This window comes from Sinocyclocheilus grahami, unplaced genomic scaffold, assembly GCF_001515645.1.
Source record: "Sinocyclocheilus grahami isolate Dianchi unplaced genomic scaffold, SAMN03320097.WGS_v1.1 scaffold679.1, whole genome shotgun sequence".
Classification (NCBI taxonomy): domain Eukaryota; kingdom Metazoa; phylum Chordata; class Actinopteri; order Cypriniformes; family Cyprinidae; genus Sinocyclocheilus; species Sinocyclocheilus grahami.
Window position 1 is genome coordinate 563,883 of NW_015505858.1, and position 25,353 is coordinate 589,235.

A 25,353-nucleotide genomic window follows, 5' to 3' on the forward strand; every position below is an offset into this window, starting at 1 on the left:
TTGCGCTGCTAAAGCCGAGGAGGAAATCACACCGGCGTCTTGTGCTGTATGGGCGGATTAATCTTTCATCAAATAAGAAGAAAAGGTAACACTTTACAATAAGGTTCATTAGTTAACTACATTAGTTAACATGAACTAATAATGAACTGCACTTATACAGCGTTTATTAATCTTTGTTAATGTTAATTTCAACATTTACTAACACATTATTAAAATCTTGTTAACATTAGTTAATGCACTGTGAACTAACATGAACTAACAATGAACATCTGTATTTTTATTAACTAACGTTAGTGAAGATTAGTAAATACAGTAACAAATGTATTGCTCATGGTTAGTTCATGTTAGTTTATACATTAACTAATGTTTAACTAATGAACCTTATTGTAAAGTGTTACCGAAGAAAAAAAGATGATTTATTTAAGGGCATGTCCAGAAGGAAAATGAATGATGCTCTCTAGTCAAACGATTCAGAGTTTGGGAACGGAAGATGTGGGTGATGCCTGCGTACAGAAATGATCTAATAAACTAAACTAAACTAAACATTCATAACGTCAAGGCATGTGACCTCATCTTAAAACTCAACACGAGATGACAAACTGAGCATGATGGGGAAAAAGCTCCACATCTGTAAGGCGAGCACATATTCTAAAATCAGCATCATTTCCTATGGTTAACACACAGTAAGAGGCTTATCCATGCGATGAGATTTTTTCCAAAAAGCTGAAACAATGCTTTTTATTGGCAGATGGGACAGCCACTTCCCTCATTTCTAGAGATGAAAGAGGGTGGAGCAGAGCGGAATGAATCAGCACATCAATCACTGTTGCGCTGCTAAAGCCGAGGAGGAAATCACACCGGCGTCTTGTGCTGTAGCTCTACATGAATTTCAAGGGCACTCAAGAGCCTCCTGATACACGTGGGGCGAGGAGTCCACAGAGATTACACAGAAGTATTAAGTGTCTCGTTTGTCTTTCTTACCTTCAGTCTTCAGCCGGTGTGAGTCCAGCACCCTGCCGAGACACAAGTGCTGCCAACAAGGTGCTTGTGTTTGACTGTGTGTTTGTAACGGGAGCTGCTGCACTCACCAGAAACACTCTGTAGGCATCCTTGCGTCTTACGGGGCCCCAGCACGACTCCGTGTCATTGTATTTCACACTCCCAGCACTGCATGAGTGATTCCCACTGTGAGAAGGCAAACAATTAGACACTTCCGACCTCTGAAAATTAATTTCAGGCATTTTTAAAACTACTTTACCAAGAAGACTAAAAGACAGATTCGAACTCTACAGGCCATTTATAAAAATTACACCGTTCAAAATTTTTCTGAAGAACAGCAGGCAGTTTAACAGTTCAGGACAAACAAGGGACTCAAGAACAACTATCACTAAACAAAAAAACACAGCTGTGGATCATTCAGGTAACAACACAGTATTAAGAACAATTTTTTGAACGGGGGTTATTCTTATAAATTCAGCTATTATTTTCTCTTGTGGACTATATGTAAACATCTTTTATGTGAAATATCTTATTCAGGTCAGTACTAAAAACAATAACATGCATCTTGTATGCATCTCTATTATTTTGGTAAAATAATTCACATTTTGCAGATTGTGAAAGAGGGATGTAAACTTTTGACTTCAACTGTATCTTTCATATGTTGCTGCCTCCATTACTGTGCTATACACTAGATTATTAATCTTTCATTGTGCAAAAGTATATGAAAGGCTCCAATAGAGAGCAGCACAAAGCGCTTACGAGCATCGCATGCGCAGAATGATATGCTTGAAGCAACAGAGTCACAGCGTACTGCGCTCCACATATAAAAGTTCTAAGCACAAAGGAAGGAGATATTGATGCGTAGTATATTAAATCTGTGTGATATTTTATTGAGCCTTTTCGTTTAACAGTTTGAAATTTCAGTTACTGTGCGCTTTTGGAGAGAGTTTCATGGAGAGAGTTTCATCCCGAGAACACACGATCATGCAGGTCACATGCACACTTCACAAGATCTCACATCTGGATTCGACTAAGTTTGCAAGATTTGTGAAATTAAATGTTCATTAGCCATTCAAAGACTTGTTTTAAATGATGTAAATGCGTATTTGCTGAATGCTGACAGCAAATGAGAAAGTTTTATAATGTTTGCCTTTCTATAACTAATAATATAAAAGCAATCACTATAATACTTTTTGTATACATTTTAATTCCTTTGTTTAACAGCTCTATCTGATTATTAGACAGACTTCTATCCATATTAGACAGAACTGAACGACGACACCGAACAAGAGGGAGAATGTGAGCACTGTTTGCTCAGGCGCTGCCAAAATAAAAGTCCCGCCTTGAACGCATCGGCCAAACAGAACTTATCGGGCGATGCCGATATTTGAAAAATGACCACTACTTGAAATATAGTGCACCAAAACTTAATGGTGCTTTATAATGTTTTTGTACCTTTCGTGGGGCTTAACAATTACAGAATAGTATAGCTATGCACAATATTGGATTTGGATCGGTCCGATTGGACCGATACTCGACCTGACAGAAAATGCCAGCTTTGGAGCCGATACCGATCCGGAGTATCGAATCGATGCATCCCATCCTAATAACAATATAAAGTTATTCTTATGTTTACTTTATCTACCTTATTTTTCAACGTGGAAGTAAGCCGTTTTCTGTCAATGTGCGAGACTTCCGATTCATTAGCCGCTGTAGGGAAATAACGAGAAGAATAACAAAGTGCAGTAAACGTCAAAATTGTTTGCACTACAAACCAAGTGTGTTCATAATTAAGACAATACATTAAAATAATATGGTAACACACACCAGTTTGAAATATCAAGCTGCAAAACAAGCCGTTTTGTACAGCTAAAAATAGCTGGAAGCGGATGAAACCGGAAGCCAGACACATTCAATTTACAAATGGAAAAATAAGCCGCTCTTACGGGAAAAATAAGGTGGATAAAAATCAGTGAAGATTTCACAGCAAAAAGACACTGAAGGGAAACATTTTTGCAATTATACTTAGAGGCCTATTACTTAATTAAAAATAATCAAATGACAAGAAGGCATTGTGTACAACAGGTTTTGATCATGTGGATATTTTCGAGGCCTTAGAAATTCATTTATCAAATATGATAAAGTAGATTTTATAGGATGAAGGCCTGTTCACACCAAAATGAATGCTCGGCACAAAAATTTGGTGCGATTTGTGCTATTTTTGCAATTTGTCTGTACAAACCAATGAGATAAAATAGCAGACAGGTTCAATGAAAAATGGGCCAAAAAAAGATGACACATTGATGGCAAATAAATGTTTGCATTAGGCTTGCCGCGATAGACGGTGCTGACGGTGATACCGTTGTTAAGCCGCAACACCGGTTACGTCACTTGCCCACCGCGGCAATGACCTCCACCATCGTTTAGTTTTTTTATTTTTTAAAAATCATTTAGTTCAGTAAAAGAACAGACACTACAATTAAAAACTGAATGCGGCCGCTCAATGCAGCGTACCGAACGACAGTCGCATCACAGATCAGATTTAATTTCTCCAGTGAGGAGAGTGAGTCGAGCTGACTGACAAGAAGAGTGAGGTGAGGCGAGACAGACAAGACCATCGCGGATGATTTAGTTTCGAAACGAAATGCAAAAGCACCTGTTTGGCAGTATTTTGGATTTTGAAAAGCCTGTTGACTTTTGCCGTTTATCTAAGGTGATTTTGGAAGTTTTTTTTTAAACATTAGTTTCATATTTAATTGGTTCCACAGTGTTTGCTGATTTTTACTTTATTTAAACTGTAATTTATTTATTTTATTTGACATCAAGGTGTATGCCGTGCCTCCAAGCTTTCTTATTCGTTTTGCTAATAAACGTTTCTTATATATTTGGTTATATATTATACGTTTACTTATTTCCAGTTTTGTATAGACTACCTACTTAAACTTCATGTAAGTTATTTGTTATTTTATATTAGGCATAGCCTGCCCAAAAGCATGGTGTATTTTTATTCGTTTAGTTAATAAAAGTTCTGTTTTATATATAGGCTAAAGAGAGTTTGACATTGTATTTTGTTGTTGCATTCAAGTAATTGACGCCAAAATTGTTGCTATTTGAAAGTGAAAGTAAAATGCGCACGCCGCTTTTGCAAGCGAAGGAAAGCGAGGAAGAGGAAACGCCCCTGCCCCCACGGTGACACCGGTATTATCACACGGTATTGTCACATGTCGATTAACCGGTGGGAAAATTCCTCACCGTCACAACCCTAGTTTGCATTAGTTCAAACAGATTTCTTAAAATATTTATCAAATTCACATTTTGTAGTTTATCAAAAATGCATCTTGGTGTGAACAGACCATGCTCTTTATGATTATGCTCTTTTACAAAGTCTTGATCTTATTTTGGGGGTGTACTAGTACAGGCTCTGATACTAGGTTGTTCGAAAGCACATTATTTTTCACATATTTTACATTATTACAACACCTCTCTCCTCAGTCTGGCATGAACGGCTCAAATAGTTCCTGTATCAATTGAAGGCCCAGCTTCTGAAATACGAAATGTGCTGTGATTGGTTAGCTGGGCCAGTGTGTGTTGTGATTGGCAGCACTCGGTGCCTGGTCGGGAAATGTCATGCCCCTTACCATAGCTGCCTGCGAGCTTCAGTGTAAATATTGCGTCAAAATCAATTTGAGCGCGATTTAAACCCGGATGATTGTAACCACTCTAAGTTAATCTGTCTTGGGAAAGCTAGCGTGCCTCCGACATAGTGATAACACTCGTTTCCTTTTCTAGTGCAGCTCAACCAGGTCTCGTCCCATTTGACGATATTTGTGATATAACAAATCTCGGAAAATATGCGTTGTAGTCCAAACGAGTCGTTCGTTGTCGTTTTTGAAAAGTGATTTCTGTTAAATAAAATCTCCTTTTGAAGTGGACTTTGAGCTTTGTAACTTTACAGATCTTTTTTATCTTCAAGAAGCAAAATTACAGACTAACTAAAGTTGAAAAAGTGAAAAAGCATAATAGGACCCCTTTAAACATTTCTTATTCATCGAACATCAACTTATATGTGAAAACGTTTGCAATAAGAACTTTTTAATAAGAACAATTTTCTTGATCTGCAACTAATATGAAATAAGTCAGGTTTTAATGGTGGGACTAATTTGAACATTCAAAACATAAAGCTGATGTTTCATTAATTAATGTCTAGAACAATAAGATGGGATATCCTGAACTCACCATGCAACTTCCATCAGTGATACAGGTACAGCAGCGGCATAAATGGCCAGGTCTCCGTACAGGTACACGATGATGCAGATGTAGAACACGTTGACACCAACTGCAGAAAGAAGCATCATCTGTCATTCTGAAGATTCATGGCTTTACATAAAACATCACTTCAAATACAAACAGGTGGAGATGTTGACTGAACATGAAGATGGGGGGCATCATTCCCAAGAAGATTCCTCCCAACACTCTATACCCACTAAACGCATGTATAAATCATCCTAATTAAAGAAGCAAGCACTTCATTACAAAATTCCCCCTGCTCTTCTCTTCATTAACCCCACACTCCTCTTCACCTGTTCCTCCATCCATCCATCCATCCATCACTCAGTCCCTGCCAGTTGCAGATGAGATGGAGAGCATTCAAGAGGAAACACATGGGCTTACCATATTACACATTCATCATCACCGAAGCTCCTACGAGCATCTTGAACGGTCCAACCGACCAATAAGCTCATTAATTACTCTGAAGTCGACTAGAGCTAACAGACTATTAAAACTACATTTAAATAAAGAAAAAATTAAGATATACTCTTTTATAAGCTTAATTGAGTCATCTTTTCCTCCACATAAAAAAGCAGCAAATGTTGCTTTCAGTTCCAGTTCGTTTTATGAAGATGAGTGGCGAAAACCTGGCCGAAAACATGGGAAATTCAGTTGCTGTGCTTATTATACAATTTGTCAAGTAAAATGTATAAAAGGAGAAAATGTGAGCATGTTATTTTAAATATTGAGGTTTATTAAGAATATAATTTTTAAATCAGTTCCAGTATGTTTTACGAAGATGAGTGGCAAAAACCTGGCAGAAAACATGGGAAATTATGAACGCAAAGTCACTTGCAGAGCTTATTTTACAAATTTTAGAGCTAAATTCATAAAGGAGAAAGAGTGAGCATGTTATTTAAATATTATAATATTGAGGTTAATTAATAATATAATTTTTAAAACCGGTTCCAGTTTATTTTACAAAAATGAAATGGCAAAAACCTGGCAGAAAACACGGGAAATTATGAACACCAATACAGTCAAAGTGCTTATTTTACAATTTTAAAAATTTTTATAAAAGAGAAAAAGTGAGTCTGTTACTAAGGTTTCTGTATTATTTTTGAAAAATGTATCTGAATTAAAATCCAAACTTCTTGCTTCATTACGCATTTGTAAATGTAATAGAGATGCAATGGTAACTAAAATGTGGGTCAATTTAGATACGCTAGTAATTATTTTCATGTCATGGCTGAAAACTGATGAATGGCATATACAACATATTAAAATTCTAGAATATTTTTTCTAAATACATTTCAAATCAAACACTAAAAAATTAAAAACTACTGTTTTTAAAAAGTGAATTTGGGTAAAAAAAAAAATAACTAACTAAGTGAGGCAATCTAAAAATTAAAACAGGAAAAAGTGAGCATGGACAAAAATATGGGATTTTGTTCTAGTTTTATCCACCAGCTGAAAGTTGTAAGTCTAATAACTCTGAAAAGTAATTGCACACCTCTTCTCAATGAGCTGCATGATTTAAGGTATCAATCACAATCATACATGTAACATAAACAGAGAAAGACGAGTTATGCACCAAAGGGCATTATGAGCCAAAAGTAATAGTCTTAGCAACGCACCAACAAAAACAAAATCAATCATGAACTAATCCATCTCCTCTGTGACATTATCCGAAGCTAACTTCTAATCAACCTGTCAGTGGGAAGGTTACTATGAACATCCCTGATAAACCAGCGGCCATGAAGAAACCCGTCCAATGATGAAACAAGGGAAAGCCAGGCTTCCTCTTGGTCATTTCAGACCAATGCGAATTCACTTTCTGCTTTAACCTTAAACTGCAAACAAATAGTCGCCGATTGTTTTTTCTCTAAAAACAACCTTCCACCTGCCTGGACAATCCTTAAGTCCATTCACAAACATTAAAGCCTCTAACTACCGTTGATTTTGGCACATAAAAGACTGTGGTTTCTTCCCACTGAATGGCAGCTCATGGATTGATCACCCCCTTTACAAAGGCTGCGTTTAGCAATTGCACTAGCATTAAAAAGACCGCATGTCCTAAGACAGGAGGGCAAATGAGTATTATATTTAAAGCTACAGTCAATAATATAGTCACACTAACTATACTAATCTCCTTCACAGTGAGTTACGCTTCAATTTAATACATTTACGATCAGAGTCTGCTATGCTGCTCAGGTAGTCATTAGTTTCTCCCAAGTGCACCTCCAAAGTGGCCACTTCGCTCCATCCCACAATGGGACAGGTCAGAGCAAAGCGAGCACATCACGCTTAATAGAATAACGTAGAGGCAACAGAGCGTGTGTGTGTGTGTGTGACGTCCGTGCTGAGGAAACACTAAGCTCTGAAGCTACAAGAGTGTGTTTGTGTTCATCAAAAGTGAGTGCAGCACTGGTTTGTTGGAGGGTGTAACGAGTGCGCCACCTAGTGGGTTCCGTGTGCCCTCACATGCTGTGGACGCATGGAACCAAGGTCAGAAATGTACTTTTCCATTATATTGCAGTATTTGTCACCTGGAATTGATTTCTGGGTGTTTTTTTTTTTTTATCCTTATAAGAGGATTTTTTACAATTACCTTAATACTAACTGTTTCTGTGTTGCCTTTTGTGTCAAATACTATTTAACCGGTTACTTAAATTAATCAGAATACTATAGACTATTACCAGTAAATTTCTCTGAATATGCATATATCAAGTTTATTTACACCAACTGTTTAATCAAAATTAATAAGCATTATTAGACACTTTATTACAAGAGCAATAAACAACATTATACAGTTCTTTGTAATAAATTTAAAAAAAATATCAGGAATGAATTTGCTTTATTTAGGCTATTTACATTATACTGCATAATGCAGTTGTCGTATAAATGTGCCATCTTTAAGCATCATTAATAGAATACCTAAAAAATGATTTGAGTGGGAAAACAGCTCTTCATATTCTTGTAAGGCTAACTCAGATGTAAGTTGGAGGGATAGTTCTGTCATTAATTACTAACCCTCATGTCGTTCCAAACCTGTAAGACCTTCATTCATCTTCTGAACACAAATTAAGATATTTTTTATGAAATCCGAGAGCTTTCTGACCCTGCATAGACAGCAAGGCAACTACCACGTTCAAGACCCAGAAAGGTAATAAGGACTAGGGCTGAACGATTTTGGAAAATAATCTAATCGCGATTTTTTTTACCAATATTGCAATTTAATATGCAATTATTTTTTAAAAGCTCTTTATGTTCTGTATTATTCAACAAAGACAAGCTATAAATCATTAATAGTGTGTTGGTCATACTATACAGATAGATTAAACATAAATGTTCTTTTCTGTAGGCCAGGCCTATATGTTACAATGAAATTAGGTGATGCATAAATTGATATGAATGACATTTTTATTTAACAACTACAATCACAGTATATTGACTGATTTGTTGAACTTTCAACCTTGTAAAAATGTAATAATTATGACAACATAAAGCACTTACAAATAAGCCTGGTGTAAACATTAATATGAAAGTCAGTAACAAATCACACAAACTAAAGTAGATTGCAGAAATATAAAAACAAATCTGTTGCTTTACCACACTACTTTAGGTAATTCAGTCACTGTAATAAACATGTGTGTAAACATGTGGACTGCACTTTTTAAACACTGTCTGTTAACTTTAGACCAGTGGTTCTCAAACTTTTTTGGTTGCGCCCCCCTCAGACTACCAAATAATTTCACTGAACATTATGAAAAATTTATGTTTTTTTCATTTAAAGTGAAAAAAAAACACCTGCATCACTTGAAACATTGAAAAATAGCATAGGGAGAATAACTTATTATTATTCTCTCTGTTATGTACTTATTTTTTGTGGGTTTCTTGCTGTCCGCTAAGGCATAGGACGCACAGGTAACGTCCGGTATAGACACGCTGAGTAAAGCCGAGAGCGAGATATGCCTCATCATATTTTCTGTATTTAGCTTTTAAATGACCAGCACCTGCCTGGGTCTGTGTGACTTCATCTATGGCTTTTCTCTTTGCTTTCACACACCGATCCATCTCCCATTCTAAGTTATGTCCTTTGGCTGTTTACCTACACTGCAAAATTAAACTTTAGATCGCATCTACTCTTATGATGAAAGAATTTGCGAGAGTGCACAATTTAGTTAGTAAGCATGTGTACTGAAACTCCTGTGTTTTCAGATGATTTCTTCTTCACCGGCGACTAATCCCAGTGACACCTCTGATTGGTCATCACATTCATAAGCTCAACAGAAATGTGTGTGATTGGTTATAATGCTCAACGTTGAAAAAAAACATGTAAAACGTAAGCAGGTCTAAATATGCCGTAACTTATTCATTTTCACATTTGACATTAATTACAACAGCTGTAATAGATCCAGTTTAATTGTGTAAAGGTAAAGACTTTTGTGAATTTTGGTGGCATTTTTGCCCCCTGGTTAAATTTCCAGCCCTGTATGGAACAGAGCAGCATGCCATTTCTGATTTCCGTCCTTTGTTTGATGTTTTGGAAAAGATGCCAAAAGCAATGCTGTTGAGATATTACAAGGCTGCTCTGGGGACTGTTGAGTCAGCCTTTGCGTAGCGCTCCTTGTGAAATTATGCTTAGGAGGGCAAGAATCCTGAAAATAGGAATCTGTATAAATGACACTTCGGTCTGTGGTTCAAGGTGAACAAGTCTTCTTCATATTCATCATAAGATTCTCATTACCTGGGCTCTCCATCTTGAAGCAAGCCTCTCCTTTCCTTACATTAAAGTAGATAACTGGTCTAGAGTGAGGCAATTACAACCAAAAGCAATTGAACTAGTTCTAATTACACCTCATTAGCAGCCAATAACCTTGTTCACTGTAACTGAACATTCCAGCAAAACTTGACCTTCGGCAGCCATCTCTTAAGGTCTGTTTAATAGCCTTATAAAGCTAAATGTCTTAACTGAAGATTACATTGTAGCACATAATGATGCAAGAACTCTTACCTTTATTAAAAAACATGGAGGCCATTTGTCCCATCTCGACTCTCTCGACAATGTCAAAGTGGTCTATATTCGCAGCACGCTCTGTTATATCAGATGACAAACCCAACATTGAGCTTAAGATTTCGACATTGCAAATCAATTTATTGACAAAGACACAAAACAACGCAAACAGCACTTACGGACAGAGAGAATGGGTCGCGTTTCGACGGGTTCTGAACGTCCCCGGATAACAACGTCATCATCTGAATAGTCCGAGCTGGAGTCGCTGTCACTAACCTTAAAATGGTTGTGACCACAAAAATGGTTAATTGAATAATTGAACAAACATGCTCATAACCAAAAACCAAAAAGTCCGGGGTCTGTTTTTTGAAAGAATATAATACTTTTATTCAGCAAGGGTGGATTATTAGAATTTCAAATAAATGCTGTTCTTTTGAATTTTCTATTCATCAAAGAATCTTGAAAAAAAAAAAGTATCAGTTCACACAAAAATATTAAGCAGCACAAGCGTTTTCAACAATACTGTTTCTTGAGTAGCAAATCAGTATATTAGAATGATTTCTGAAGGATCATGTGACACTGAAGACTGGAGTAACGACGCAGAAAATTCAGCTTTGCATCACAGGAATAAATTACATTTTATATTATATTCAAATAGAAAGCAATTATTTTAAACTGCAGTAATATTTCACAACATTACTGTTTTTACTGTATTTTGAACTACCGTTTGATTGGTAGTGTATGGCTTCAGAAGATTTTGAAAATATCTTTTTCCACATCTTTGGTGCTTTTTTTGTTCATTTTGGATCTCTGCAGCACTCGTCCCCATTGAATTTCATTGTATTGTACTTTAATTCAGCCTTCTTTTGTGCGGTAATAACATACAGGTTTGGAACGTAAAGGATAACATCTGTATTTTTGGTGAAGTATCCTTTTAAGACAATGTTCAATATGACTGACAGAGGACGTTCTATGAGAAAATGTTTGATTATTGCTTCAGTTCACTCAGCTGAAAAGCTGTGTGCACAATATAATGTGCCAAACAAAAACAAGGAAGCAATTTGTCATGCTAAACTGCAAAATTGGTCATGGCATGCTTATTCAGCATACACATAATATATGCACAACACATGCTGTTGCAGAAAAGAGATGATCTATAACATATAAATATAAACATTTTGCTTTTAAAGTTGTATCGGCCAATTTATTGTTTGCCACAGAGGTTTTCTATATTCTGTTTGTATTGGTGCAACAGACTAGAATAATACTGAGCATTGGCCTCGTTCTGAGTCTGCTTCAACACATAATAGCTCTATTTTAGTACTTCTGCCCTAAATGGCCCTGTTTCACTCACTGATAGGTCAGTCTCGTTCAAAGCTTCATCGACTTTCTGGCTTGATTACCTGCAGTGGGACGTGCAACATTTCCAAGATCAGTATAATTTTCATAGGGAATGACCTGAGACTGAATAAGAACATAATGTTCTTATTCAGCTGGCATTAAACTGATCTAGTTACCAACCTCTTCCTGTTCTCTCCTCTTCCAGCGCAGATGGGCATTGGCAGCGGCCATGGCTTCAATCACAAATGTGGTGGTCATGAAACTGAGAGAAGACAGAAGAGTTAAAAACAAGAATAAGGAAAAACATAATATAGAGACAAGCCACTGGCTGGTATCATAAAGAAAATCCTGAAAGGCAACATAAAATAAAAAAAATAAATAAAAAAATGATAATCACGGTTTTGCATATTATTTTAAAGACCAAACAAAAAAGATTATATATTTTTTTCCCACTAAATGCAATATGTTTGTTTCCCCATTTGAAATGATGTATGTTGGGGTCAATAGAAAAAAAAAAGAAACAAAATAACCGATAATATCTACTTAAAACAGAAAATAAAATAATACATATTTTTATGTTTTATTATACACAAACACACAGACTTTTATCTATATAATATCATTCAGTCCTAGTGCAGTCCTAGGAAGAAAAAAAAAAGAAAAGAATAAATAACCGATAATATCTACTTAAACCAGAAAATTAAATACATATTTTTATGTTTTATTATACACAAACACACAGACTTTTAACTATATAAAACAGTTGCATATTTTGCACTAGGACTGAATGTCATAGGGCTGTCAAAATGACTGAAAAACTAAATTAGAATTTTCTACTTAAATATTATCAAAATTCTAATTATATTTGAATTTAAAAGGCAATTTCAGTTATGAATAGTCAAAATATTATGCACATTTTTTCAAAGCGTAATAAAATAACACGACCATCTTTGGGAAAAAAGTGCATAATGTTTAAAATAATGTTTATAAACCATATATAATTAATAAAGTTGCTTAAACAATTAGAAGAAAAAAAAACATCACCAAGCATGTATGTATAGTTTAATACAAAGGACCGAAAACCAATCACAAAGAGTAGGCTACTTTCTTCATTTAAAAACATGAGATACAAGTGGGATGGGGAAAAAACGCCATAATGTCTTTAGACATGTTTTTTTAAAAGTTGAACTTGCATTAATTTTCCATGGCTTTTTAAACATGCCACTCTCTGCGAGACGCGAGTGCAAAGCTGATAGATGTCCCTCTAGAAAATGTGATAAATATGCATTCTGTGTGAACGGCTTGGTTTCAGTTTTGACATAAAACAACTTCTCCACACTGATGCTCTCGTTTTCCGCAATGTATTGAATGAACTAACAAACTAACAAAAGCATTCAAATGCAATCAATGACACATACATCATCATCGCATCTCGTGCGCCACTGATAAGGCTGCCTGACGGCTGACGCAGACCTTAAATTGGAATGCAACTTTTTTGCATTCGAATGTGGATTTATTTTTTATTCGACGAATACTTGAAATTCAATTTTTTTTTTGACAGCCCTAGTATGTCATATATTACATCTCCTCCTATAACCTGTATTTAAAGACCACTGTTGTCTGGTCTTTTTCATTGATATACAGCTCCATCCTGTTTCATCTAAACACTCATAACTCTCCCCTGGGCTCTGTCAGTGACTCAGAGAGCTGGCAGGTTGGGCAGAGGTGATAAATGTGATTTGATGGCCGCAGCACCAGCAGCAGCGGTAACAGGGTTGAGATGTCAGCTAAAGATGAACGAGTGACAGAGAGAAATAGCTGTGCTCTCACACTGCACACAAGATGAGGTAGAGAATTAAAATTCATGCCCTAACTACATGCAAATTGGAGACTCATTCTAACCCTGTTTGGCAAACCACTACAAAGAATATTGATGGAAAGCTAATACGCACAGCCTGACGTGAAACCCCCAAAATAATCAAGCCTAGCAGCAAGGTATGCACTTAAGACTCGCAATAAGAAAACAGCAAAAGAAAAACGACCAAACCTAGTGGTTTCTGAAAACAAATGCTGCTAAATGTTTTCTCAGAGCTTTAATTTCTGACCCATTTTGATGACTTTTAGAGTGTATTTAAACTCTGGTGCACATGAAACAAGTTTCTGAACTCTGACTGAAATATAAATGCAACACGGACCAAACGTGCCGTTTTGACTTACAGTAACACATTTTACAAGCTCTTTGCGAGTTACAAGCTGGTAAAGCAGCATTATTTGTACACACATATGAGTGCATTTAGACCAGAACACAAACTATATGTCATAAAAGCTGTTCAATCAAGCTGTGACGGTGTCGTTTTGTGTGTTAAAAATGACAGTGTAAATGCCAAGCAAACCAGGATTAAATAAATCCTTTTCTTTTTTGTTCTGGACCAAAAGAACCATAAGAATCAAACTACAAGTATAAACACATCCTTTACTAGTATCAAGGTGATTTGTAGTGGATGTATGAAGGCAGTTCTCCTCAAGTTCATAAAGGATGCTACTGTTTATGCATTCTACCACTTATTCTCAAATTTTTTACATAAGATACAATACTTACATTCATGTGCATAGTAATCATTTGATTGAATCATTGATTCCGTTATATTGCTGTTTGGCAATGTGAACCCTGGTTTATCACAGCATTAAAGGCCTATTTACACTAAGGACTTTAGGTTTTAATTATTGTCCTAATTCTGTGATAATTGTGAAGTCCACACCACAACTATAACGATAATGACACTGAAGAATGATATCATTGGAATCACTTCCAGAATGTTTTTTCCCCCAGCTGATGAATATAAAAACATTGACAGTCAATCAGAATCTATCCTGCTTTAAAGAGCTTGAGCATATAAAGCGGCAGATGACAAAACTGTAGCGCACTTATAAATTAACAGAAAACTGCCGTGCTTTGGTGTGGATGCTTATCGTTATTGTCACAGTTATCATAATAGTTATCTTTATTGGTGTGAACAAGCCTTAATGCACTTTTTTGAACCTAAAAATGCTCAAGGCTCGTTTATATGGCTCACCAAAAAAAAACACAGAGATAAAACAAAACCCAGCAACTGATAGAAGTCAGTTTTTGCAATCTTAAAGAAATAATTCACCCAAAACTATTCCTTGGTTGAAACTCATACAGGTTTGGAACTAGGGCTGCACGATAAATCGAAATGGAATCGAGATCGCGAATCGACAGAAGCGTCATGCGTATCTTTCAATGAAGCACGGTTCTGTGATCAGCAGTAAATCTCCATCCAAAGGCCAGAGGGCGCTCTCGCGCTGAAACTCCAAATACACCTCGCAGAAGAAATCCAGAAAATGCCTATCGCTGCAGCTGAATAAACAGAAGATTTAACTGCTTTCATTGATTCAACGTGACTAATAAACACACGACTACGGTAATATACGGTTTATCTATCTTATTATAGTTCTTATTATTATAATTTTAATTAAAATAAAGTATATTTATAAAGCAATGCCTTTATCACTGCTTAAATACTATGAAATATGTTGCGTGCCTTATTCGGTGTAAGAAGCCACATCATCTCACAGAAGGATTTATTTCAAACACTCGACTGACATTATGAAGTGAGTTGAGTAAAAATATGTTATTAAATGTGGTATTTTCACATGCTTTCAGATGGAGCAGCATTTACTTCACAGAGCCGAAGCTATGCAAACAGCTGTCATTATCGCGAACGATTTCTTTTTGTATACTGTATTTTAAGATAACTTTGTACAATCCAAATAATCTTTACATGTGTCTATTGGAAAGGGTTTAAACAATGTTTTTCATTATTGCTCATGCACCTGTGGAACAGTCCTTAAGACACTTTTATGACAATTAATGTCACAGCTCCAGGACAGTAAAGAGACCATTGTTTCTGAAAAACACCAGAAGAAACAAATGTCCATGGTTGACAACTGTTGAAAACGTCTCGGTTACGTATGGTAACCCTCGTTCCCTGAAGGAGGGAACGGAGACGTCACGTCGGATGACCGATGAATTGGGATCTCGCTTAGAGAGACCTATCCACTTCGAGTGTAAACTAAACAAGCCAATGCACATTGGCATGCGATTATTGCATTCAGCTGTCGCTGATCACAGCGTGAGTATAAGTAGGCAGCTAGTGCAGCGCATATTCAGGTTTTCGCTGAGGAGCCGAGCCGGTGAACCGGCCGCTCAGCGGTGGTACAGAAGCTATGGCGACGGGACATGACGTCTCCTTTCCCTCCTTCAAGGAACGAGGGTTACCATATGTAACCGAGACGTTCCCTTTCAGTCGGTCACTCTCGACGTCACGTCGGATGACTGACGAATTGGGATCCCTACCAAAGGGCCATAGCTACTGCCCCTTCCAGTGTCCTGTGGAGGCCTGCGCTCCTACTTTTTGGCGCAGGCCAGGGCTTACCACAAGAAGACCAGCTACTGCTGCTATGGCACTACCCACTCAGTAACACTGGATAACACTAGGAAAACGTACCCGTACCACTTGGAACAGGGACGTTGTGGAAGCCCCATCCTTCCCGAAGGAGGTTTCGGAAGCACTTACACATATGAACAACCGTTTAGGTGCATATGGAAGATCAGAGGTGATTGTAACCCTCTTGGAAAATAGCAGAAAGTCTGCCGGGGAATCACGGGCTCTGAGGCTATACCGTGGACTTCACACATATGGGATCCACTTAGGTCTCTACATATCTCAAACTTTTGATTTTTTTGCGTAACTTGTCAGTGAACTACGGCTCTGTGTAGTAAATTCTGCTCCATCTGAAAGCACGTGATGATAATTTCCTGCTGATTACAGAACCGGCATTACTATCAAAATGCGTATGACAATCGCATTCGATTAATCGTGCAGCCCTATTTGGAACAACTTGAGGGTGAGTAAATGATGGCAATTTCTCTTTTTTGTGTACTATCCCTTTAAGATAGAAAAAGAGAGGAAGAAAGGGAGTGTGATGGATAAAAAAAAAAGAGCCGAGAGGTAGAACATACCTTATAAAAGCCAAAAATGAGATGAGGGAGACGCTGACAACCCAACCAGCTGCTGCAAAGGCCTTGGGCATGGTCAGGGCACCAGTGCCAACAATTTGATTGAACATGTACACCAGGCCAACCTACATGAACACAAAACAAACATGTCTATAGCAGATTCAAAAGTTTTCAAAGATCACAGATGCATAGAAAATGAATTACAAGAGGCACTCAAGTTTTCACACACAAAGGGGCCCCATTACACATCATCTGTCTATGTTATCTGTTCTACTTCCTTGCAAAGAGGATGAGTCTGGAATGAATCACCATCATGCAATTCAATAAGCTGATGTATGTGATAACTCATTTGAAATGCACTGCATTTTCTCCCACTTGAGTGCACAAGTCACGTATTAATCAATACAGTCTACTGTAAATTAGTCATGAGCTTAACTAACAAAATTTACTGTTGATTCCATTAGAAACTGATGAGCACTTCCCTTATTGATCATCTTAAAAAATACTTCCCATTAACCAACGTGAGCAAAACAAAGGAGATAGCAGAAATGCTGTACACTCGTGCTGACACATTATGTACCTTACTGTAAACGTACTGATTTATTTCCTCTTATTTCAAGAGGATTCTTTTCGAAGAGTTTTCAAATGAAGGCCAATGCATATTTTTTTTGTAGTTGGGAGCAATAAAAATACTCTGCATTACAGATCTTAAACCGTCTACAAAATTAAACGCCGGTCCTAAAGCCAGTTTAGTTCGAATGGTTTTTAATTAATTTAATTTTTATTAGTATTCTATAATTATTAAGGTAACTGCAGCTTGCGTTATCTCACAATTCTGACTTTCTCCGAATTTCTAAATTTATATTTTGCAATTTGGTTTTTGCTTCAGCCACGGAATAAAAAAAATAATAATTTCCCTCGCAATTGCAAGTTTATATTTAGCAAATTCTGACTTTTTTTTTTCCTCGCAATTCTGAGTTTATATCTCACATCGTCTCAGAATTATGAGACAAAAAGACAGAATTATAAGATATAAACTCGTTTAATCGTGAGACACAAATGGTCTTCCACAGTTTCCACACTTTGTTAGTTTTAGTTACAGATTTTATAAAAATATATTTAGTGCTGTTAAATTTAACACAATTACTCTGTTCAAATGTCTAGCCATTTTCCCATATTGTCAGATGGGAAAATGAGCTCAAGTAAACCACAAGACTACATGCCAAAAACACATGAGTCTGGATCATGTGCTGGTTTCTGCTGATTTAAACCATGCAAGGTATGTTTCTCCTGTTTCCTAAGCTTTAATTTCCTTTTTAAATAAGTAACACAAAGTGAATTGTTCAAATCACATGACTTACAGTGACATAAAGGCACCTAAAGCTCTTATGACAACGGTTAACTTGCATTATCTGGTAATCAAAGCCTAAGAAAGACTGAAAACAGAACTACATTTCAGTGGGTGTCAGTCATTGCTCTTAAAAATTACAGGATCTTAAAGTCTTGAACTATTTTATGAATGCAGGTAGGAAGCAACAGAAACCATGTCACATGCATGACATGACACAACCGGACCTGATGGTTCGCAGTACCATGATACGGTCACAAGACAGTATCATGGGGAAGTTGTGGCCTAATGGTTAGAGAGTCGGCCTCGTAACCCTTGCGGGTTTGAGTCTCGTACCGGCAGGGATTGTAGGTGGGGGGAGTGAATGTACAGCGCGCTCTCCCATCTTCAATACCACGACTGAGGTGCCCTTGAGCAAGGCACCGAACCCCCAACTGCTCCCCGGGTGCCGCAGCAAAAACACTGCTCCGGGTGTGTGTTGCGCACTTTGGATGGGTTAAATGCAGAGCACTAATTCCTAGTATAGGTCACCATACCTGGCCACATGTCAAGTCACTCACTCAAAGAGCTGAGTGTACAGAATTAGTTCAACTGACCAGTGTGTATATGTAAAGTAGGTCAATCAATATCTACTCCATGTACAACCACTTGGTCAAATGTAATACTTACAAATAGTGAGTAAGGCTCCCCTGTTTCTGTAATGCCCCCAGCCATCTCCGAAAGATTACCACCCTGAAGAAAGAAAAGTCTGGTTTAATATTTAATACACCACAATTTTGCCAAAGGGACATGAGTAACGTTAGGCCAGAGTAGCATGACTAGTGTCAACCGTTGTTTATGTTATATTCACTCAGTGGTCACAGAATATGGCAGATTTAAAAAGGATGTACTGCATTTCTTAATGTCTCTACGATGCTTTGTGTGACAGTCTCACCATAGTGATATCATACTCGGAGAGAAAACTTTTTCAAATCAGTCAGATAGCTGAAAGTAAAGGCTCACCTGTCACCGACTGTGGTTATAACGTTAGTTAGAAATGAACGAGGCGTTAGAAATGAATCAGCGACGCAGCTCGCGAGCAAATGCGACGTAATAACTCATTAGCGGATAATTAAGACAGGCTGCATTAGTTCTTCTGTTTGGGAAAACATATCTATTAAAATTAAACCGCACACAGGACGCCAGCAGAAAACGGCTCCTGCGGAAGTGGGTGGGGCGTAGCAGATCAGAAGTGTTTGCTGATTGGTTGGTTGGATGAAAAAAGATTTTACGTTATTCGGCCATGTGCGATGTACAACTTCAGTATTTTTTATTTTATTCTATTCGTTGCAAATATCTTATCAGTGCACTCTGATCACTAAGATTTTACATTGGTTTAAAGAAGTCTCATGCTCATCAAGGCTGCATTTATTGAATCAAAAATACAGTAAAAAGATTAATATTGTGAAACCTAAAAGAACAGTTTTCTATTTTAATAAGACGTAATTTATCCCTGCGATGGCAAAGCTGAAATTTCAGCATCATTACTCCAGTCTTCAGTGTCACATGATCCTTCAGAAATCATTCTAATATACACTTACCTTTACTTTTTTTACAGGATTCCTTGATCAATACAAATCTGATTAGGACACTGATTTGTAATCACTATGCTAGTGTTAATAATACTGTGCTAAAATGGGACTTAATGTAACAATCTTACCTTATCCGAATTCATAAAACATTTAGACAATTTCCATATAGAAAGGGGGCTGAGTGATTTCAGTTGTCATACTCTATGGATTTTAATTATTTGGGAGAAATGTGATTGGCATTCAATTAAGTGCACAATAATGTCACTAGCACATGCATTTGGGTTTCTGTTTCTAGACAACTGTCAACATCTAAACAGCTGAAGGAGAAAAATCAGAGACCACGCTTTGACAGAAAATGTTTATTTCCCCATTCAGAGAATTTGAAGAAAGGTGATTAGTGAAAAAACAACAGCCAAACTGAGGACTGGGAAGGGTGAGGAAAACATCATAATGCTTCAGCAGACTTTCTGAAAATCATAAGCTAAACGCATTTCTCCATCGCAAATAAACTAAAAAAAAAAAATTCTTTAAAACAAAAAGAAAGCAAAAAGGAAAACTTTTAAAGTCTAAAAAAAAATCTTTGTGCAAGTGCACAAAACAAAATACATTAAACACAAACAAAAATACTTAAATCGATTTTAAATAAAATGCAAAAGTAAAAAAAAAAATTAAAGATAAGGTCTTGGTGGAACACAGGTCTACTTGGCAGCATAATGTCATTACAGTAACAGGAGCAAATGCATCAGTGCATTAATCATTTAGAAAGTGAGGCTTTCCATTTGACGTTTTAGGTAACCAATTCTAAATACAGCATGATTTCAAAATCTGACCACACAATATTTTAATATCCACTTTGCATTTTAAGGTTAAACTTGAGTTCTCTTACCATGAATTAAATGTCTAACAGGATTGCTTATCAAATCTGTGAAATACATCTAAACGAGGGGGGGAAAAAAAACCCTGGCGGGTGGAGCAGCTTACAAAAATGTATTCGTTTTAAAAATGAGATTGTCAGAGCTAGTGTTTAATAATGAGAGAATAAACCTTAGATGCAACTGTCATTCGTAGAGATGAACGTGCATATTGCTTAAACAGGCATTTAAAACCACGACAACAGCTAAAATATGTTCTAAACAACTAAAAATACGGGGGGGGGAAAGATTTGGGTAACCTCTCCTAAATTCTAAACCCCTTCGACACAGAATGATGTACTTCCAATGACATATCCTTGAAATCAAACGTCTACTCGCTAACACCGCGCTCCTCATTACTGCGTTTTCCCACAATTCATTAGTCTGTCTAGTACAAGGACAGCTGCATATTGTGTAGACTGGAGAATCTTACCACATTAACATGCTATTAACACAGGTTAGTTCTCTTTGCTAAAATTATACTCGTGTTAAATTTAAGCTCATTAAAGAAACCGCTTTCTTTTTCACGTGATAATTAGATTGTCCTTACACAAGCCAAGCATTCTTACTCTTAACAACAGCTTTCATAACTTCACTAGATTCCCATCTTTGAGGGGGAAACCGACAGTCCTTATAAGAGAAAGTGCATATCAATAATGCCACTAACTAAAGTTCCTTAAGCATTATAGTTATTTAAATCCCTATCATTTATTTTAAAGCAGCAGAGGCAAAAACTCGATCTCTACAGTGAATTTTTGGTGCAGGATCAATCTTTACGTAACGTTTGCAACACAAAAAGGAATAATAATGCTTAAATACAGACTGCAGATCACAGCGATCAATTACTTGTCATTTTATCAAGACACCTCATTGCCTTTCTTGCTATGCGCGTTTTAGATTAGCAAAAAGTAAAGCGAAAACAAAACAAGGTATGTGCGTAGCGAAACATTACGTGACCTAAATCAGCAACTCCATTATGATTCCTTTACTGGCTACAGCAGAATTATCAGCAATAAATGAAGGAAGCCGTTTTTTTCGTGGAATGAAAAAATAGCTCGATGCAATATGGAGCCGTGGAAAGAAATGAAGCAGGCAGAAAATTCAGAAATATGTACTTATGTCATAATGGTTGCATGCTTCTGTCATTAGCCAACCCTAAGAACTTGTTTTATGATTAGCAGTTTTTCAAACGAAAGTGCACCCAAAAATGAAAATTTTCCATGAAACACAAAAGCTGATAGTGACTTTAAAAGGTACAAGTTTTCACTAAGAAAAACGTATGCCGTGTCACTTTTAGCGAATAACTACTTAACTTCAGCCAGTTTCTCGAGCAAACCTTTGCATGGCTTCAGGAGATTGGGAAAACACTGCATAAGTATACTTTAAAATCAGAACTTTTGTCCTATTTGCAGCTATAATGCACTTTTTGTTATATATGTAAAAAGAGTAATTGTGCTATTCGACATCTTAAAGATGATATACACTTGTTTTGAGACGTTAGCTTGAAAGTTTTTATTTTCGGGTGATCTGTTGCTATAAGAAAACAAATTTTGTTTAGGCACAGTCTGCCTTAAGCATGCATGCCGCTCGTTGCGGTTTGTGTGTGTGCTTTTGGCATCTAGCTGAGAAGCCAGACTTTGCTAAGGCTGGACTACTGAATGGCGTCGTTTTGTCCAATAAGCAGCTGGTGAATCTTGCCTGAACGAACCCTCCCTCCCGATCAACATCCCTGAGCTACAGTTTTCATTCCCATTCGGAGCAAGTCAGAAGCCAAACTGTGACAGTAAAAAGGTTGATTTCACATTAACTCTCTTTCGAATCCTCTTGCACAGAGCTGGAGGAAGCGGGATCGCTCCAGATCACAAACCGTCACACGTCGACGTTAGCTTGAAAGTTTTTATTTTCGGGTGATCTGTTGCTATAAGAAAACAAATTTTGTTTAGGCACAGTCTGCCTTAAGCATGCATGCCGCTCATTGCGGTTTGTGTGTGTGCTTTTGGCATCTAGCTGAGAAGCCAGACTTTGCTAAGGCTGGACTACTGAATGGCGTCGTTTTGTCCAATAAGCAGCTGGTGAATCTTGCCTGAACGAACCCTCCCTCCCGATCAACATCCCTGAGCTACAGTTTTCATTCCCATTCGGAGCAAGTCAGAAGCCAAACTGTGACAGTAAAAAGGTTGATTTCACATTAACTCTCTTTCGAATCCTCTTGCACAGAGCTGGAGGAAGCGGGATCGCTCCAGATCACAAACCGTCACACGTCTTTGGCTCTAACAGCAGGTAGTTCCCACAAACAGACATGGATGAGTTCCCCAGTAACCCTCCCGTAGATTTGACCTGCAAATAAGAACAATGTGTTCAACCACATGGCAAAAGCTGCTTTGGTTTGATGTTTTACGTTATCACTGAGGCTCTTCTCACCTAATAGTTGGTTCCCATGTCAGCAGGGGCGGCGTCTACACACCATAGCAGGCTGAAAGCCTCTCCTTCAGCAGCGGTGGAAACTGTTCAGAGAACTGCTGCCAGTTATCCCCACCAACCTGGTCCTTGAAGCCGTGCAAAATCTAGACAAGAAATGGACAAAATCTGTTGAAGCATAGCAGACAACTGTGCTTCTATCTTGGCCAACCGTAAACCCATCAAATCAAAGTTGTTAGTTACAGAAGAGTATTTGAACCTTGTAGAACATGTCCCTCAGATCGTCTTTTGGATTTACCCAGGAGGCCACAGCGTCACAGAAAAAGATGAAGTCCTGCATCCAAAAAAAAGTTGCATTAAAGCCAAACTGTATTCTTTAGCCCAACAACTCAATTTATTGTTTTTGTTTGTTTTTTAGATAACAAATTATTTTTCCATTTCATGGTAGTTAGTACATAAAATGCAGAGAAAACGCACATTATATATTTTTTTCTGATATTGTTATACAGTATGGAACGTTAAGCCCAACTCACTATTAGAATTTATTTATTTAAATTTAATAAATTATATTAATTCTATTTATATTTTATGGTAGTAAGTACATAAGAGAATACAGAGAAAAATTATACACAAATTATGTAATTATATTTATATTGGTTTTATTTTTTGATATTGCTACAGAGTATGGAAACTTTAGCCCAAAAACCCAATTTATTATTTACATTTATTTTAATTTAATAAATTATATATATTCTTATTTTAAGCACATAAGAGAATGTAGAGGAAAAAGACAAATTATATTTATATTGCTTTTGTTTCTGATATTGCTATACAGTATGAACGTCATTACATTTAGACAGTAAAAGAGCTAAATTCAACTTATTTTTAAATTGTTCATTTAAAATAATGAAGTTAAATAAAAATATCAATTTACCTTACATTTTCTAGTGTGATTTTATTGTATTTATTCTAATGATTGGGTACATAGATTTTGCTATGGGCAATAAATGTATTAAATCACATCAAATAAATATAAAAATGTATAATAACTCGGCTCTTAAATTGCATAACAGATTTGGTCTTGAATGATTTCCCCTGTATCCTCTCACCTGTACGACTCCTCCAGGATTTACCCCAATCATTACGCAAATGCCCCTGAAGGCCGAGTCTTTCTCTTCATTGTCCCGAATGTTTCTAAGTGACGTGCACCTGCGTTGAAAAAATAAAGAGAGCCGTTTATTTCAGAAGTTTAGTAGATTTTGTAGTTTAAATCACACTAATTTAATCAACATCTCACCAAGGGCGAACGAACTGTGGCAACATGGGGGCAACTTCCTGTGGGCACACATATCCCAGCCGACCAATCGTAATGGCTGTTTCACACACACACCAAAAAAAACAACAAAAAAAAGGTACAAGGGCCATGAGTGTGTTAAGCTAAAAAATGGCTGCAGTTACAGCTATAGAAATCAGAACACCACTTTCCACAGATAATTCAGGTTTCAAATGTCTGTTTTGGAGTTCATCATACCTTTAGTGTGATTTTATGCAGTATGCTTGCTGTATGCATTTACCTGTGTTCTCCAGCAGAGTTTTGGGTGTATTCGGTCTGTTGATGATCTCCACAAGGTTATTGAGAACCAAGGCCACAAACGGCTGCATCTCCGTACCTGGAAAAACACCAGACATACAAATTAAATATCAAGTAGCTGTCCAAATTTACACAGGACAGACGTTAAAGGCTACAAAAGAAAGACATGGTCCAATTTAAGATCCGTTATTTTGGTCTGAAGGCTGTATTTTCTTTAACATACCTGCAGGCGGCCTCCTGAACCCTCTTGTTGCTGTCGAGGATGCGTTTGAGCAGCTCGGTCATGAGGGGTTTGAGGTAGGAGTCTGGCGGCTGGCTGACCACCCAGTGTGCATAGCGGCTCAGAGTCCAGCAGGCGATGGAGCGGACCAGCGCTTTCTTATCACAGAGACACTGGATCAGGTGAGGAATCAACTCCGGCAGGTACAGAACCATATCCTGCATACAGCCTGAGGACAAGAGAGACGAGGAGCTCAAAAAGGTCATACTTGCATACAAACATTTTTGCAGGATATACACTGATGTTCAAAAGTTCAAGGTCAGTAAGACTTAAGGGGATTTAATTTAATACACCCTTACTGAATAAAGTAAAAAAATCTATTTTAGAAAATATTTCCATTTCAAAATACTTATTCATTTAATTCTGAAAGTGTTTTCACAAAAATATTAAGCAACCGTTTTCAACAATAAATTATTTTGAACATCAAATCATTATATTAGAAGGATTTCTGAAGGATCATGTGACACTGAAGACTGGCGTAATGATGCTGAAAATTCAGCTTTGAATATTGTTGTTTTAAATTGTAGTATTTCACAATACTTTGATCTTTGAAAAAAAAAAATCTTA

At 37.0% G+C, this 25,353-nt stretch overlaps 2 protein-coding genes across 2 annotated transcripts in view; both read right to left on the reverse strand.

Annotated features, from left to right (window-relative positions):
* The window catches only part of LOC107559245 (transmembrane protein 104-like), a 61,510-nt gene extending 42,517 nt beyond the window's left edge, over positions 1–18,993 (reverse strand). The window contains exons 1-8 of the mRNA XM_016242992.1: positions 18,950–18,993; positions 18,685–18,747; positions 16,671–16,792; positions 11,807–11,888; positions 10,465–10,561; positions 10,286–10,366; positions 5,236–5,335; positions 1,089–1,185 (exon numbers count right to left, since the gene is read on the reverse strand). Coding sequence (XP_016098478.1) covers positions 1,089–1,185; positions 5,236–5,335; positions 10,286–10,366; positions 10,465–10,561; positions 11,807–11,888; positions 16,671–16,792; positions 18,685–18,747; positions 18,950–18,952 — 645 coding nt within the window. The 5' untranslated portion in view covers positions 18,953–18,993. The remainder of the gene's footprint in view (positions 1–1,088; positions 1,186–5,235; positions 5,336–10,285; positions 10,367–10,464; positions 10,562–11,806; positions 11,889–16,670; positions 16,793–18,684; positions 18,748–18,949) is intronic.
* Positions 18,994–22,381: 3,388 nt separating this feature from the next.
* Positions 22,382–25,353, reverse strand: part of LOC107559224 (transportin-1-like) — a 22,244-nt gene continuing 19,272 nt past the window's right edge. Inside the window, exons 17-21 of the mRNA XM_016242972.1 lie at positions 24,213–24,288; positions 24,025–24,124; positions 23,175–23,249; positions 22,919–23,061; positions 22,382–22,834 (exon numbers count right to left, since the gene is read on the reverse strand). Of these exons, the coding sequence (XP_016098458.1) occupies positions 22,954–23,061; positions 23,175–23,249; positions 24,025–24,124; positions 24,213–24,288 (359 nt within the window). The 3' untranslated portion in view covers positions 22,382–22,834; positions 22,919–22,953. The remainder of the gene's footprint in view (positions 22,835–22,918; positions 23,062–23,174; positions 23,250–24,024; positions 24,125–24,212; positions 24,289–25,353) is intronic.